This window comes from Microtus ochrogaster, chromosome 1 (assembly GCF_000317375.1).
Source record: "Microtus ochrogaster isolate Prairie Vole_2 chromosome 1, MicOch1.0, whole genome shotgun sequence".
NCBI lineage: Eukaryota > Metazoa > Chordata > Mammalia > Rodentia > Cricetidae > Microtus > Microtus ochrogaster.
In genome coordinates, this window is record NC_022009.1 from 58,689,539 (window position 1) to 58,707,409 (window position 17,871).

A 17,871-nucleotide genomic window follows, 5' to 3' on the forward strand; every position below is an offset into this window, starting at 1 on the left:
TTCTTTTCTCTTCCGATTTATTTTCTCAGCCTGCCAGCCCCACCTATCCCTCGCTATTGGCCGGTCTGCTCTGTATTAGACTAATCACGTGTTTTAGACAGGCAAAGTGACACAGCTTCACAGAGTTAAGCAAATGCAACAGAAAGGAATGCAACACATCTTTGCATCATTAAACAAACGTTCCACGGCATAAACAAATGTGACACACCTTAAACTAATACTGCACAACAGTGAAGTGTACTCTAACTCACAGGGCTTCTACCGAACTCACTAGTACTGTCACAGCAAGCTAAGGTTTGCACTTGGAAATTATTCTACGTAGCTCTTTAAAAATCGCCTTGTTCTTCTCTTTCTGTAGTCCAGGCACACACTTAACACTTTTTGCACATATTCAATATGACAGAATTTTCTGCAAGCTTGGGAATAAACTCCCCTTGTCTTTATTATTAAAAAGGTCATCCCGTTGATAATTAAAGTCATTTTTTAAAATTTCAAGACTTAAATACAAAACAGAAAATAAAAGCTGAATATAAACACTATTTTTAATATTTATTTATTATATATACAATATTCTGTCTGTGTGTATGCCTGCAGGCCAGCAGAGGGCACCAGATCACAACAGATGGTTGTGAGCCACCATGTGGTTGCTTGGAATTGAACTCAGGACCTTTGGAAGAGCAAGCAATGCTCTTAACCTCTGAGCCATCTCTCCAGCCCTTATGTGCATTTGGTATGAAGGTGTCAGATTCCCTGGAACTGGAGTTATGGACACTTGTAAGCTGCCATGTGGGTGCTGGGAATTCAACCCCGGTCCTCTGGAAGAACAGCTAGTGCTCTTAACCACTGAGCCATCTCTCCATCCCCTAAAATAATTTTCTTATACAGTTCATAGAAAATGTTAATTGCATACTGGCAAAACCAGTCTGCACTGTGAAGCCAGTAGAAAAAAAAATCAGTTTTAGTTTCTATCAGAAAAAAAGCTGCCTTTTTTTTTTCCTGTTCAAATAATTGCATGTGTGGCTGGTGTGGTGGAGCACGCCTGCAATCCTAGTACTCGAGGTAGCTAAGGAGCATTATGAGCTCAGGGCTAGCTTCAGCTGCATGTTGAGGCCAGCCTTGGCTTCATGAAACTCTGTGCCCCCCAAAATCACAAAACAACAAAAAAATTGTGTTAAAATAGGCACTTCTGTCTCCTTTGGATGAAGAAATAGCCTTGGTGCTGTCTGTTATCAGAATGAAAATAAAACCCGAGTTAGTTATTATCCCTTCCTTTGTTGTGTTAGAGGTTCTTTGTGCTGCTCCCCCACCCCTCCCCCCGCAAGGGGCCTGTCCTGAGATTGAGGAAGACTTGAGAGTATGAGGAGGGGGGATGGGAAGGCCTGGTAGCCCAGGAGCAGTTCTCTGATTCTTGTTAGAAGACCAGAAGTAGATCTCTAGTGGGGTTCTTGTAAACTGCCCTAACTTCCTGGGAGATGTTTCCTTACTTCCAGTTTCCGAGCTTTGGTTTGTTTTGCACTGTGTTTGTATTGAGAATGTTAGAATAACCTAACAGTTGGCTGTGCTCCTTAGGCTCTTAAATAATGTTGTCTTTAGTAACTTTCAGGAAAGGTGTAAGATAATGAAGACTATGCTTAATGAAAGTCTGGGGAAGTCCTGGGGGGACTGACCCCTGGTCTGTTTTCCACAGTACTTCAGCTTGTGAAACTAGCCATTTGTTACAATTTGTTAATAGCAATAGTTGAGGGCCTCCTTAAACCTTGAGTGTTTTGATGTTTACGGCTCTTCTGAGATAAACTAAGATCCATCCCCCCCCCCTCCTTTCTTTTTCTTTTCTTATGTTTTGGAGACAGGGTTCTACCATATAGCCTTGGCTGACCTGGGACGCACTACAAACCCTCAAAATCAGAGATCCACCTGCCTCTGCTTCCTGAGTGTTGGGATTAAAGGCACATGTTACCATGTCTGGGCCAATTTGTTTTGGTTTGGTTTTCATTTTTTTTTTTTGTTTTTGTTTTTGTTTTTTGAGACAGTGTTTCTCTGTGTAGCCATGGCTGTCCTGAAACTGTGTTTACCAGGCTAGCCCCAAACTCCTAGAAACCCACCCGCCTTGGCTTCCCCAAATGTTCTATTTATTCTTTTCTTTTTTTCTATTTTTGGTTTTCCAAGATAGTTTTCTCAAAAAAAAAAAAAAAACAAAAAAAAAAAAACCAAAAAAACAACAACAATAAACTCAAGGTGTTCATATTTAGTATTTAAAAACTGGGTTTCATAGCTACCAGACAGTATATGTTGGAATGCTTAAAATAGTTAATAGAGTATTTGAAAGGATATTTATACTAGGTGGTTATAAGTAGAAATTTCACTCATAAATTTTGAGCAGTATGTTATTTATGTTCTGGACAATCCCCAAATAGTAGGATTTCTTGGAAAGCAATATTTCAGCAGGCCACTGGGATGCTGTGCACTTATTGAGCAAGCCCTAACAGAAACAGTCATTGCCATCTTGGGGGACAACTTGATTAGCCCAGGTAGACAGACAGCTCAGTGTGGCTGGAAGCTGCCCCAGGGCTTGTCAGAAATACATGGATAGTGTTCCGTGGACATACTCATCAGGTTTCTGAGGCCACCACAGATGCTTTATGGGATACAGGGCCGCTAACATCAGCTGAGAGCTGGGCCAGTCTAGAGATGTATCTCTGGAGGCTGCTCTGCTGCAGATGCTAATTTTTAATTTTCTTAAAATAGAATCCAAAGGGCTTCTCTGCCTGTGCAGCAGCTGAGCTGAGAGTCATTAAATGTTGAAGGTTGTCCGTCGCTGCCCTCTCATGTGGCCCCTCCTACCAGCCCCATATGAGGGGCTGGAGAGATGGCTCAGCAGTTAAGAGCACATGCCGCTCTCACAAGGACAAAGGTTCAGTTTTTCGTGTCCACATGGTGGCTTGCTCCTGTATGTAACTCCAGTTCCAATGTCTGACTGCTGCCCTCCAAAAGAGAGGAAGAGGGGAAGGAAGGCAGGCGGGTCTCATGTGAATAATACAGAACCAGTTGCATCAGAGCTAACTGGTGTTCTAGAAATAGGTACTGAAGAAAATCCTGGGAAACCGCTCTCTCTCTCTCTCTCTCTCTCTCTCTCTCTCTCTCTCTCTCTCTCACACACACACACACACACACACACACACACACACACACACACACCCCTTCCTCCTAGTACTGAGGCTTTAAATCTTTGTGAAGGCAATAGACTAGTGAAAATATACATCTGTTTGTAAACTGGTACCTGGAATCAGAGCTACAGATTTCAGGGTTCAGTTTAGGGTGAGGATTTTTTTCAGGGCATGCCCAGTGTTCATTCAGCAGCATGATTTTTCTTTTTTCTTAAAACTGTGTGTGTGTCCCAGCACTCGGGAGGCAGAGGCAGGTGGATCTCTGTGAGTTTGAGACCAGCCTGGTCTACAGAGCTAGTTCTAGGACAGGCTCCAAAGCCACAGAGAAACCCTGTCTCGAAAAACAAAACAAACAAACAAACAAACAAAAAAAACTCTGTGTGTGTGTGTGTGTGTGTGTGTGTGTGTGTGTGTGTGTGACAGAAAACAGTCCAGGGAATGGTTTTTTACTTCAGCACACTAGGATCTGGTGCTGATAGGATTTTCTGTGATCTGACATGACTGATCAGGTCACCTACATGAGGCGGTAACAGTATCAGATGTCATAGAAGTATTTGCTGCCATTATAAGACAGCCAGAGAGGTATCAAGATACAAGATGATACATTTGAGAAAAATACAGTTTCTTAAACATTTCTCATGGGATAATTTCCAGCTATTTGAAGTCAAGAGGAAAAGTAAAGATTTCTTTTTTGGAGCTCAACTTTGTAACTGGCAACTGCCTTTTTTTGTTATTGTTTGTCTTTTTTTTTTTTTTTTAAGCCAGGGTGTTAATAGCTTCAGCTGTCCTGAACTCACTTTGTTGACCAGGCTGGCTTCAAACTCACAGAGCTCCACCTGCCTCTGCCTCCCAAATGCTGGGATTACAGGCGTACTCCACCACCACTACCAGGCTATGGCAACTTCTTTTGTTTGTTTCTTTTGCCTTTTACTAAATATTCTCTGTTAACAACCAAACGTTGTCCCTCACTTCCCAGATGGTTCTTTAAAATAAGTTGTATTTATCAAACTTTTGGATACTTTTAAGGGAAAACAGCTTTTTTATAATTGGCTTTTACAAAGGACTTTGTCTCACACCTTTGAACGCAGCATTTGGGAGGCAGAAGCTGGCGGATTTCTAGGCCAGGTCTACATAGCGAGTTCCAGACAGCCATGGCTACAGAGAGACCCTGTTTCAAAAAATAAAGAAAAAAAAATAGAAAAAAAAAAACAGGTGGATTGCTTTAAAACTTTCTGATGCGAGCAGTGGAATCAGACTTAAAGCATTGCGTGTGCTGTATCGTAGCGAAGCCGAGTGAGTGAGCGTCCTTCCCACATAGCGATCCTGACTTTCAGAGAGACCCTGGCTTTCCAGTTTTCCAAGTCTGGTGAATGGCAGAGGGCATGCAGTGTTGCCAGTCTTGGTTCTGACAAATGGTGTTTGTCTTTAACGCATTTCCTCTCTTTGTTATGGTCTTTTTTTTTTTTTTTTTTTTTTTTCTGGAATAAGTGCTGGGTTAGCTGGGTTTTTTTTTCTTTTTCTTTTTTTAATCCTTTCACTGAAACCTTATCAGCTTGTGATTAGTTGGCTAATCGCTCTTAAAGAAACAGCGGGCGATCTACAAATACATAGTTTTATATCCATTTGAGTTTTGTTGTTGTTTGTTTTGTTTTGAGAGAGAGTCTTACTGTATATCATTGGGTATCCTGGAACTAGCTATGTAGACCAGAAGTTGAATGAAATTTATGCCCTGGCAATGCTGAAGCATGCACAGGCAGCCCCATACATGGCGGTCCTGTTGAACTTGTCCATATTGGGTTTCTGGTCTAAGCTGATGAGGACGGCTGTATGTAGCCTCTAATTCACAGATCCACCGCTGCAGCCTCCTGAGTGCTGGGATTAAAGGTGCTTAACCGCCATGCCTGGTTCTGTTTGCTTTATCCGTGAATGCAATATGATGTTTATGTTACAGCTTGGCTATAAATGACCCGTTTTTCATCAGAGCTTGTACAAACATTTGTCTTCAGGGCTTGTGTTCATTCTGGCACATGGCTGCTGGTTCTGGAGTGATTTATGGGGTAGCTCTGTTATGGTGTCCTGCAGCTGGGAGCAGAGGGTCAGCAAGGTCTGGCCCTGCCCACAAGCACTTCAAATTCAGTGACAGAGACCAGCTTTCCATTTTCAGCTTTTTAGTTTTTTTGGGTTATATTCAAGTCAGAAGAGGCCTATCTACTCTGTAAATCTGACTTTTATATAACTACAAAAACTTATAAGAAACTACAGAAGTTTGGATATATATATATATATATGTTTATATTTGGAAATATATATATTTCCTGTCTCTGCTTCTCTAGTGCTGAGATTAAAGGCATGTGCCACCCGCCCCCCCTCTTGGTAAATAGAAATATTTACCTGTCTTGTTTGTGTGTTGTATGTAATCAGATTTACACTTTTTCTTTTTGTACATATCCCAGTAGGGGATTGAGATGTGGTAACTAAATGCCCTCTCCAAATAAATGGGATCCTAAAATGTTAATGAAGAAAGGAATCTCATCTACCCCCTCCCCCGAAACCTAGGCTCACCAGGGTGTTGGTGGCACACTACTTTAATTCCAGTACTCGGGAGACAGGTTCAGGGGATCTCTGTGAGTTTGAGGTCAGCCTGTTCTACAAAGTGAGTTCCAGGACAGCCAGACAGCCAGGGCTATTACACAGAGAAATCCTGTCTCAAAACACAATAATAATAATGATGATGATGATGATGATGATGATGATGATGATGATGATGGAAGAAAGCAAGAAGCCCAGGCTAAGCCATGTGGTGGTGTTGCACGCCTTTAATTCCATCATTCGGTTGGCAGTGGCAGGCAGATCTCTGATTTTGAGCCAGCCAGGTCTATAGAGCTAGTTCTAGGACAGCCAAGACTTCACAGAGAAACCTTTGTTTTGAAAACAAACAAAATAAAAGGGAAACCCTGGCCAGAAGATCAGTGACACCTCATATTATAATAGAATAAATCATAACACTTTGGTAGCGGGGTAGCTGTGGGAAAACACCAAGCAGGTCCGAGTTGGGGTGGTGGCACTTGTTCAGCCCTTGAAGAACAGGTTTTTTTTTTTTTTTTTAAGTTTTTTTAATTTTTATTTATTTATTTTAGGAATCAGGTCCTTTTTAAAATTTTTTTTATGGTTTATTTAACTTTATTTTATGTGCATTGGTGTGAAGGTGTCAGATCCCCTGGAACTGGATCTTCAGACAGTTGTGAGCTGCCATGTGGGTGCTGGGAATTGAACCCGGGTCCTCGGGAAGAACAGTCAGTTCTCTTAACCGCTGAGCCACCTCTCTAGCCCCTTGAAGAACAGTTTTAGTGAGGATTGTGTTGCCTTCTGCAGCAGAGTGGATTCCTAGTTCTCACATCAAATCTCAGGTAGGTTATGTGTCTCCACTGTATAGATTAGGACACTGGTGGAGTTTTTGACACAGGTAAGATTGGCAGGGCTATACTCTAGAGCAACGCTGTTTCTAGCACTCACTTTTTGTACTTTACAGTGTCACGGATAATTTATTACCATTTTTAAACTATGTGTTCATGTGTGCAAGATGCCTACATGCCATGGCACACTTGCGGAGGTCCGAGAACAGCCTCACGTGTTAGCCCTTGCCTTCTACTGTGAGACAGGGTTTCTTGTTTGCCCACATGCAAGCTTCCAGGGTTTCTCCTGTCTCTGCCTCCTGTCTGGGTGGAGGAGCCCTGAGGTTACAGGCCTGTGTCACTGCCCAGTTTTATATGAGTTCTGGAAGGCCCTGGTTTGAACCCCAGCACTAGGAGTAAACTAAAACCAAACTATCAAATCAAACCTCCAGTGGATGTTTGGAAGAAAAGCACAATCCCTCCACCCTGTCGTCCTACACACAAGTGATGGACAGGGAAAGACACAGGAGATGTTGATAGAGATTAGAACCCCGGGGAAATACCTCTGCCCAGAACAGGAGGCTAGTGCAGCAGGGACCAAGCCAGTCCCCAGTTAGCCACTGGGTTTGTTAGGCGGCCCCTGGGAATCTTAGGGACGTTTTTTTGTTTGTTTATTTTAAAGGAACGAGGTGATGTGATGAAGAGAAAGGTAGAGATTTAAGGATGACGATGAGATGCAGGTGGTGCTACAACACTGGGAGGCAGAGGCAGGAGGATCTCGGAGTTCAAGGCAAGCCTGGTCTACAGAGTGAGTTCCAGGACAGCCAGGGCTACCCAGAGAGCCCCTGCTCCTCACCTGCCCCCCTAAAGGATGAGGTCAAAGGGAAAGCACAATGTAAGGTTAGATAAACCAGATGGTGGGAGGGGATTTCAGTTGCCTTTGCTCCGTGATGTAAGTGGATTAAGGTTCTGGGTCTTGATTTGACCTCTGCTTCTAATGACAGCCTTCAGTTTGGCCCTGGGCGAGTCACTGTTTTCTCAGTCATAGCTAGAATAAACATCTCAGAAAAACTCTTGATAAAGAGATCTGCCAGCTGAACTGTTACACAAATATTAGTTTGTAGTGAGCACATTGTTTATTTAAACGCTGTTTTCTCGTAAGAAAGCCATGGGCTAAGAAAAATGATTCGGTGGGTAAAGAACTTGCTGCGCAAGCATCAGGACCCGTATTTGGATGGCCAGCATCCAGGTAAAAAGCCAGGCGTGGTGACGCATGCATATGATCCCAGTGCCGTCAAAGCAGGCTGACTTCAATGTCAGTACTTTCGGCATGTGGTAGTGCAAACTTGCAACACCTAGAAAATACTTTTTTTTTTTGCTGTTACTTAAATTGATAGACCTTATGAAATTATTAAACGTAATCATATTCTGTCTGTCTCTCTCTTCCTCAGTTTCCTTTTTCCCTTTATTTTATGTGTATGGGCATTTTGCCTGCATTTATGTCTGTTCACCAGGGAGGCCAGAAGATGATATCAGATCATCTGGGACTGAAGCTATGGACCGGACCATTGTGAGCTGCCATGTGGGTGCAGAGAATTAATTGAATTTGGTTCCTCTGGAAGAGCTGTTGGTGCTTAACAGCTGAGCTATTTCTCCAGCTCCAATATGTGCTTGCTTGTTTCTTAGGTTAAACACATATACACTTAATTTTAAGTCATCCGATGTTTTCATCACTATCTAATAGGGAGAATAACTGTGCTGACTTTACCTGGTAGAGGTAAACGGGCTAAAAACCATGGAGGATGTTGTAATGGCAAGTACCCCGTTTCTGCACTGTTAGTTCTTTGTACGGACTTGATAAATAGGAAACACACTATGTGAATGAGTACCAGAGATGGATGGTTGTTGACAAACTGTGTTTTAGTTTTTGAACAGACTGAGACAAATAAGTTTCCTTAACTACCGCACAGATTCGATGCTGGTGTCCGTGGTGGGGATGGCACTGTACACCGGCTATGTCTTCATGCCTCAGCACATCATGGCCATACTGCATTACTTTGAAATTGTACAGTGACGAAGATGTGCCCAGGATCCAGAGGTTCCTGGGGGAAGATCGATCCGCCTTGTGAAGTTGGAATGAGACCTCATCCGATGTATGATGCTCTCCGGATGTCAACATACCCAACCTTATAAATAACAGAGACTAAAATTCATGAGTAGAACAGGAAAATCATCCTGACTCATGTGTTGTGTTCTTTCTTTTTGATTTTAAAAAGAGGCTCTTATATAGTAGCTTTTGTCTATTTTAACATTGTAGTCATTTGTACTTTGATATCAGTATTTTCTTAACCTTTGTGACTGTTTCGATATTACCCAGTGAAAGCTTTTCTTAATGTGACTTTGAGTACATCTTAATTGCCTTCTACTTTTTAAATCCAAGGTCATTAGTTGGGCTTTACTGTTCTTGCTATTGTATACATCTGCCTGGATATATTTCTACTCTTGACCAAAGTTTTGTAAGAACTATTACAGAATTTGGGGATGGGAGGGAGGACACTTGGAGACCTACTTACAAAGGATTTGTCCGCAAGCTTGAACTCAGGAGTATGGTTTTAGCTCCCTAGACTCTTAACAGCTTCTGCTCTACAACTATTAAAGTGTTTCTTAGTAGTGAAAAAGTAAAGATCTTGCTAAAATTAATACAAGGAACGTTTCACCTTTTATGTGGACTTATTTCCAGCCAACTTTGATTCTCGTGAGGGTGGATGGCCAATAGCAGCGATGTGTAATGCGTCGATAGAGCTTTTCATACAAGGCAGAGCAGTTCCCTCTGAGGCAATATTGACGGTGTATGTGCTCAAAAGTGATTGTGACAGGTGCTGTGAACTGCGTTTGCACGCTGTGGTGAGATGTGATGAGAAGAACTGTTTAGAACCATAGCCAAAAGAAATTTAAACTTGGTTAAAAATCCTTCCACTCTTTGTATTTTTTTTTAAAAAAGGTTTTTATTCCTTAGATGTAAAATGACTACCTAATTTTTTTTGATGTAAACTCATTAAATTCAAAGAAAAAAAATCAACGAATGTAGCAGTATATTTTTCTTTTATGGGTAAATATTAATCTAGTAGTTATTTTGTGGGTTGGTTGCTGGAGGACTAGGTAAGCAGTAACTATCTTTTTTTTTTTAAATATTTATTTATTTATTATGCATACAGTATTCTGTCTGTGTGTATGTCTGCAGGCCAGAAGAGGGCACCAGACCTCAGATGGTTGTGAGCCACCATGTGGTTGCCGGGAATTGAACTCAGGACCTCTGGAAGAGCAGACACTGCTCTTAACCACTGAGCCATTTCTCCAGCCCCAGCAGTAACTATCTTAACATCTCTCTGAACATAAAAGTTCTAGTAATTAGAAAATACACACTATGCATTTTAGGACATCCTCTAGTATAAGTTTTGGTGTGTGGGTGTGTACACACGCGTGTGAGTTGTTTGTCTGCACATATGTCTTTGTGAGGGTATTGGATCCCCTGGAACTGGAGTTACAGAAAGTTATGAACCTGGGTCCTTTGGAAGAACAACCAGTGCTCTTAACTGCTGAGCCCTCTCCCCAGCCCCAGTTTTGCTATTTTTTTAAAAGTATATTTTGGCTTTGAATTTTAAGGACAAGATTCTTGTTGAAGTATTTGTTTATTTATTTTAAAATCCCAAGGCTTCAAGCAATATATAAACTTTCGTACTTATCATCATAGTTAGCTTGGAATGATAAGTATATGTAACTACTTTGGGGTTTTTATTTGTTTGTTTGTTTTTGGTTTTTCGAGACAGGGTTTCTCTATAGCTTTGGAACCTGCCCTGGAACTCACTCTGTAGACCAGGCTGGCCTTGAACTCACAGAGATCCTCCTGCCTCCTGAGTGCTGGGATTAAGGGCGTGCGCCACCACCGCCCAGCTACTACTTTGGTTTGAAATAGTTAAAAGTTGGGTGTTGTTATGTGAAATGTATTCAGACCTAAAATTGAATACGAGCATTTAGCTTAGGTTTTCTTCAGTTAATGCCCATGTTTGCCCATTAAGAACTGCTGACAGGTGGGTGTCTCATGTTCTTCTGTCCCCCTAGTGACCTAAAGATAGAAGGTGAGAATCGGCTTTTAGACAGGCACCCAGATTGCCTGCTTGGCTGTCTTCTCAGAAATCTTTAATTATCCTCATTCTTTGCTGAAATCCAGTAAATTGCCTTTTGCGTAGCTGACGATTGGCACAAACCCTGACCTCATGCAAGGCATGTTTACCCTCATAGGAAATCAAGATGAAGTTTAAGGAGAAAGGAGTGTATGCTCTGAGAAGTGTTCAATGAAGAACATTCTCACCAACTGGTCAAAGTGTCTGGGCTGTCTGTCAGAAAATGACGAATGGGGAGGTCCTTCCACTTTTTTCACTTAAAGATTCATCAGACAGTTCTCCATGCCTGCTTGCCTCTCTGTCTGTCTAGCAAGGAGAGGTACTGACTGTCTTCAGACTGTAATGTTTTCAGAGGTAAACAGGGAAGATGGAGAAATAACCAGTGTCTCCCCCGCCCCCCAGAGCAAAAGGCAGGTTTGCTCAGAGCTTTGGAGGATAAACGTGTCTCCTTTGGAGCAAACCTTCATGAAAGTTGTAGAAGAGCCCTGAGCTGCGTGCCACTCGCTGTGGTACAGATATCATCTGGCTATTTGCGTGGCCCAGTGGGAACCGGGGCTTGGGAACCAGAACAAGAAAGTCTTAATGCTTTGGAAGCAGCTGTAGCAAAGCCATTTGTGTCTAACTTCAGGCCCTCGTGTTTTCTGCCAGCATCAGGCTAATGTATTAGCTTGCAGATGAGCAAACTCTCAGCTGCTTCCCAGTTCTCATCAGATTTGCTGAGGAGAACGGGATGCTGTTGGCAGATGGAGGACGGTAATGGCGCCACAAGTCAGACTTGGAGATGAGACAACTCTCAAAGGTCTAGTAGTAAATTCTTCCTTCCAAGTATTGGGGTAGGGCTTAGGGAATGGAATCCCCCACTACCCTACTGGCTAATTAATGATTAGGGGCCGTGTGTGTGAAAAGTAGGAAACACAGGCTCCCTAAATGGTATCTTGATTGTTGCTTGTCCCAGGGCACATGAAAGAGGGATTTTAGGACAGTCTGATAGCGGACTTCACAGACCTGAATTCAGGGCAGCATGACTGGCTGCTTGGGGCAGCAATCGTGTTAGTGGTGAGGAACATGCTGTTCTGTGCACACCTTTGGGGGTTCTGTAGAACCTAGAAGCTCATGCAGGTGACCACACGTAGGTGGCCATTTGAAGCTGAAAGACGGCCAAACCTGAATTCCCTGAAAGAACTGTTCTTTTCTCTCCAAGTCTTTGCCTTCCCTTCTCATTTCCTTCTCTGACCTGAGCTTTATTGAGAAAGATGATTAAGGATGAGACCTAAGCTCAGTATTTTGCAGAGGGGAGGGATTTTTATAATTTTATTGTTACTACAGCCACACGAGGCAATCGCTTTCTCTTTGGGAGGTAGGCACCTTGGTCCACCTGATGGCATTCAAGTTATATTTGCTGTGATGAAGGGAAGTTAATATGCCCTTGTTGCCTGGGGGGTCTTTTTGCGTGGGGGGAAGCTTTTATTTAGTGTAGGATTGTAGTTTCCTCATGAATGTGCGATTGGTATTTGTGTGTTTAGACTTTGCATGCTTGTAAGTGTAGAAGTGATTCTAATGACTGGAGGGATTAGATGTAGAGAAAGGCATTAGTACCTTTGGGTCCCAACATCCCAATGACTCCTTTGAGATCTTAATAGTTCTAGCCCACTAGTCTGGCAGAAAGAGGCATTGTCTGCCTGGAGGCTCTGGAGATTCCTTGTCCCTTCTGAAAAATTACTCTGGACTGATCCTCGACGCCTGATGGCCTTGACATAGTATCTTCACCTTGGGATGTGTCACCTGGACAAGGTAGGAAGCGCCAAACACATGGTTGTCAAACTGAAATGTCCTGTTAGGGAGTACAACTGACTGGCTTCATCAGCATCTCCAGTTTACAAGAAACCATGGCTGTTGTCCTTCACCGCCTCCTCTGTTGCCTGCAGCTCAACCCTTGGTTAGTGAGGACCCCCCACCCCCATTCAGATACTGAGTCCATGCCTGGGCCCGGCTCACTGCTGATCTCGAAGCTCAACCCTGATGGTATCCCTTGAGCTGTGGCTACTATTTCACATCGGTTACAGCTCTACAGCACCAAATGGAGATTGCTCCTTTGAGTTATCTGTGTAGAACTCAGGGCTGTTGCCATAGCCCTGGCAGGTAGTCTTTTTGATAGAGATAATTTTAGGTTTTTACTCATTTCTGGGCTTGATCCAATGGTCTAAAAGTTTAGTTTTTTGAAGAAAACTGTGGACTGGTAGATTAATGACACTCCTCAATGGGGCCACAATGCAATAACAAAGCTCATTAAACTAGCCGGGTCATTCATATAGATATCCACGAGGGCAAGCCTTCTGGTGTCACAGTGCCAATCAAGATACCACTCAGATCGCTATCAGCATTGCTCGGGTGCCTCCTTCTGCTGCACCTGGCAACAGCGGCCATCACAGATGTGCCAGGATCGTGTTTGTGGTGCAGTGGTGACTACCAGGCAGACTTGAGAAATGTCAGTCAAGAGATCACACAGTGAGCTGTCCCCTCTGCTTCCTCTCCTAGGGCCCCGCTGGTGTCGAAACCTTTTCAGATTACAGCTTTGCTGATCCAGACTGACCAGCAGATTCCAGCCACACTCTTAAAAGTCCTTGCAATGAGTCTGTGTCAAGGTTTTGACTTTCTGGGTCATTCGCAGCTTGGTAATTATATAGATTTTGTTCTTGCCACAAAGGGTTCTCAACAGAGAGTTCATCCCAGTACCCAGTGGGAAGTTCACACTCCCCTGCTAGCCAGAAGCACCTGATCATTTGGCATGGGCTCTTTAAAAGTCAGTTCAAGTTGGGTTGTGGCACATGCCTATAGTCCCAGCGCTTGGAAGGTGGATGTAGAAGGATCAGAGTTCAAGGTTGTCTTCACCACGCAGTTTGAGGTCAGCTTGAGATATGGACCTGTTTCAAAAAAATAAAACTTGACTGGAGAGATGGCTTGGAGGCAAAGGTGCTTGCCAGCAAGCTTCGCAACTTGAGTTCCATCTCTGAAACCTACTCCCATGGGTTGCCCTTTGACCTCCACATGGGCACAATATCTTTTCCCCTTCATCAGACAAGTGTAAAAGAAGCTAAAACAAATAAAAATTCAGAACAAAACCACAAGAAGCCAAAAGTAAGCCAAATGGATTTCTTACTCTATATCCCTCATCTCTTCCTGGTGCGTAACAGTAGGGTCCCTAAAGTACCTCAGAGAGAGATCACCTCAGCTACTTCCTGCTTGCTGATCAGGATGGCCTACTGCTATTTTAAAAATCGGGATCTCCCCTGACATTTCCTGGGCACCATGCTTTTCTTTTCTTTTTTTTAATTTGACATAATTGGTATTTACAGAACATTCTCTCTAGCAATGGTAAAGTACTTGTTCTTTTTTTTTTAAATGTTTATTTTTTATGTATACAATATTCTGTCTGTGTGTATGTCTGCAGGCCAGAAGAGGGCACCAGACCTCATTACAGATGGTTATGAGCCACCATGTGGTTGCTGGGAATTGAACTCAGAACCTTTGGAAGAGCAGGCAATGCTCTTAACCACTGAGCCATCTCTCCAGCCTGGCACCATGCTTTTCTGTATCATAATGGCAGCCTGGGCCAGTGCGGGATAGGAATTTCACTCTAATTCTGGCTCTCTGGCCTGTATCTTTGCTGAACTTGTGTGACCCTGAGGTCAGGGAACACTTGGTTGGATACAGTGCCCGTGAGAACTAACCCATGCAGGCCGAAGTGGATGTCATGACAAACCTCTGTAAGTTAAAAAATGTCACAGGCAAGTCTCAGAAAGACAAATAATGTGCTTTCTCTTATGTGTGCTTACATAGATATATAAGAGGACATGAAAATAGAAATAAAGTTGCCCAGAGAGTCAAAGAGTTCTTACTAATGGGAGGTAGAAGAGTAAATCATAATATATATGTATTTGAAAATGTAAAAAAAGTTATCCTTTCTGCACCTGATTGTCTTTGTATTTAGAATTTCATTTTATTACTGTATTTTAAAGGCCAGATCATGGTAATTAATTATTTTTAGTCACAGGCTTCTTTCCCAACCTCACCATTTCTTTTCCATTTTTCTTCTTACATTTTATTTTATTATTTAAAACAATTTTTAATTTAAGTATATTTTGGTAATATTTTTCCCTCCCCCAAGTCCTTCGAGAGTCTTTCCCCCTCCTTACCTGCCCAACTTTAAGTTCGTCCTCAAAAAACCCCCCAAAACCCAATACAACAGCAAAACTCCCCCTGTTGTAATAGGAGCGGCGGGTCCCCCGCACCCGGCCGCCCACATGGCTAGCTTAGCTTATGCCCCGAAATAATTACACGGAAACTGTATTCTTTTAATCACTGCCTGACCCATTAGTTTCAGCCTCTTATTGGCTAGCTCTTACATATTGATCTAACCCATTTCTATTATTCTATGTAGTCCACAAGCTGGCTTACCAGGAATGATCTTAACCTGTGTCTGTCTGGCGTGGGAGAACCATGGCGGCTCCCTGACTCAGCTTCTTTCTCCCAGCATCCTGTTCTGTTTTCTCCGCCTACCTAAGGGTTGGCCTATGAAATGGGCCTAGGCAGTTTCTTTATTAATAAGAAATCATTCCCACATCATCCCCCAAATCAAGAAAACAAAATAAAGCCGGGCGATGGTGGCGCACGCCTTTAATCCCAGCACTCGGGAGGCAGAGGCAGGCAGATCTCTGTGAGTTCGAGACCAGCCTGGTCTACAGAGCTAGTTCCAGGACAGGCTCCAAAGCCACAGAGAAACCCTGTCTCGAAAAACAAAAAACGAAAAAAAAAAAAAAAAAAAAGAAAACAAAATAAAACACCTAAACAGAAAACAAAAACAAATCCCACCAAACTGAAACCAAGTAAAAGAACACAAAAAACTTTGAGTCCATTATATGTTGGTCAACTATCCTGAACACAAGGCCCGCCTTGGTGTGATTGATATACCCAGTGTCACTCCATTGGAGAAAACTGATTTGTTAACCTCTGCCCTGGTGGCTAGGTTTACATTCATTCATTCATTCATGTAAAAAAATTAACAATAAAATGTAATTAGATAAAACAAAAACCATCATGCTAAAGCTGGACAGGACAAACCAACAGAAAGAGTCCAAGAGAAGACGTAAGAATCAGAGACCCTCTCATTTATACATTCAAAAATTACATAAAAAAAACAGTAAACTGGAAGCCATAATTTTTGCAGACCTGTGCAGGCCCTGTGCTTGCTGCCTCAGTCTCTGAGTTCATATGAGCTTTGATTATCTTGATTTGGAGGCCTTGTTCTCTTGGTTTTCTCCATCCCTCTGGCTCTACACTCTGCCTCCTCTTCTATGGGATTTCCTGAGCTCTGAGGGGAGGGATTTGATGGAGACATACCATTTAGAGCTGGCTGTGTATTTGAAGGCCTCTCTCTTTTTACATAATGTCTGGTTGTGGGGCTCTATATCTGCTTATATCTGTTACAGAAGCAAGCTTCTCCGATGGTGTCTGAATAATGCATTGATCTACGAGTATAGCAGAATATCGTTAGGGATCATTTCTCACTACATTATTTATTATTTTTCTTATTACCATGGGATATCTAGTCTCTGGTTCTTGGTCACCCAATCTGCATCAGGTATGGGTTCTGTCTCGTGGAGTGGACCTTAAATCAGTTATTGGTTGGTTACGCCCACAAGCTTTGTGCCACCATTGCCCTAGCATATCTTGTAGGCAGGACACCGTTGCAGACCATTGGGTTTGTGGCTGGGCTGGTGTTTATGTTTCTCTTTTGGCAGCCTGCACCGTATTCTTGAATAAGTCTGGATCTGAGTTGAGATGAGAAAGGGTGCCTTGGACTGCTGGGATTGAGGAAACTCTTTGTGGCAGTGAAGGGACAGCAATGTCAACACCGAGGAGAACATCTGAGATGCAGGATGTGTAAGGCATTGTTGGAGCCTTTTGTCTTTTCAACTTTACCTGCATCCTTCAGGTAGAGAGTGTCCAAGTACATCTCCTTGAGGCTGCAAAACCATCAGTGGTGAGACCGCTGCGTTTGCCATCTTTGGTGGCTGTGACCGTGAATTTGATCTTCATTTCCTTTATCTTAGCAAGATTCCATTGGATAAAGCAGACGACAGATCAGCTTCTGACCTCTCACAGAAATCGCTGGACTCTGCATACAGACACACACCCGCTTCTGTCGCCATTGCGTGGTCATTCCATGGGGTGAATGAATTTGTCTAAAGAATATAGAGCAGTTTGGACAGACAGTCTCTCCAAAAATAGGGATTAGATTTAGTTATCTAAACTAAGCTGGGGGTTCTGAGATTTATCAGTCTGGCATGTATCCCGGTTGGAGGAACTGTCGACCTCTGCCCTAGGCTCTTATTTCCTATATAGAAGCCAGCAGTTAGCTTGTCTCCCCTGACAACAGACGCATTACAAAAGTCTTGCAGATGGTTAAGGAAATAGCATTGGTAGATCTTGTGCTCTGATGACCACAGAGATTTCTACAAAATGAGGCAATTTTTTAGTGGCTACAGGGATCTCCCTGGGAAGAGAATGGATTCATTATTCATACACTCGTTGCCAGCAGTTATCGGGAGAAAAGTAGCCATCCAACTAGAAAGGGCAGTGCAAATTTAGCTGACGTTACACACAACCCCACTTTGACTCTAGAAGGAACTCCTGTTGTTTCAGCTCACTGACTGGTGTTGTTGTGGGTGAGAGAATTGCCAACTTCCTCCTCAGGGTCATTTGTGACTCTTGTGCCTGGATTAATATCTCTGGCCAAGTGGACAGGTCAGCAACTTAAAAAGCAAGTCACCTGGATGTATGGGATGAAGTTGGTTGTGGTCATCACTGTACTGTCCCCTCATCTTGTTCTCGCACAGTCTGATGGGTAAAAGCTCTAATTCATTGCTGTGGAGACTGATTAGTGGAAGTGCTCCATCAGGGACCAGCCCAGACAGAAATCATTTCTTGTGTTTCTGTGTGTGTTTGTTGAGATTTTTATGAAACTTGATCAGTCAGTCTGACCTGGTCTCAAAAAGCAAAACAGGCTTGGCATGTCCCAGCACTTAGTGCTTGGTGATGAAGTCTTGGGGCTGGAGAGATGGCTCAGTGGTTAAG

The 17,871-nt window shown here is 42.9% G+C and overlaps 1 protein-coding gene across 1 annotated transcript in view; it reads left to right on the plus strand.

Annotated features, from left to right (window-relative positions):
- The window catches only part of Sptssa (serine palmitoyltransferase small subunit A), an 11,977-nt gene extending 2,346 nt beyond the window's left edge, over positions 1–9,631 (plus strand). The window contains exon 2 of the mRNA XM_005343736.2: positions 8,527–9,631. Coding sequence (XP_005343793.1) covers positions 8,527–8,630 — 104 coding nt within the window. The 3' untranslated portion in view covers positions 8,631–9,631. The remainder of the gene's footprint in view (positions 1–8,526) is intronic.
- Positions 9,632–17,871: the final 8,240 nt, after the last annotated feature.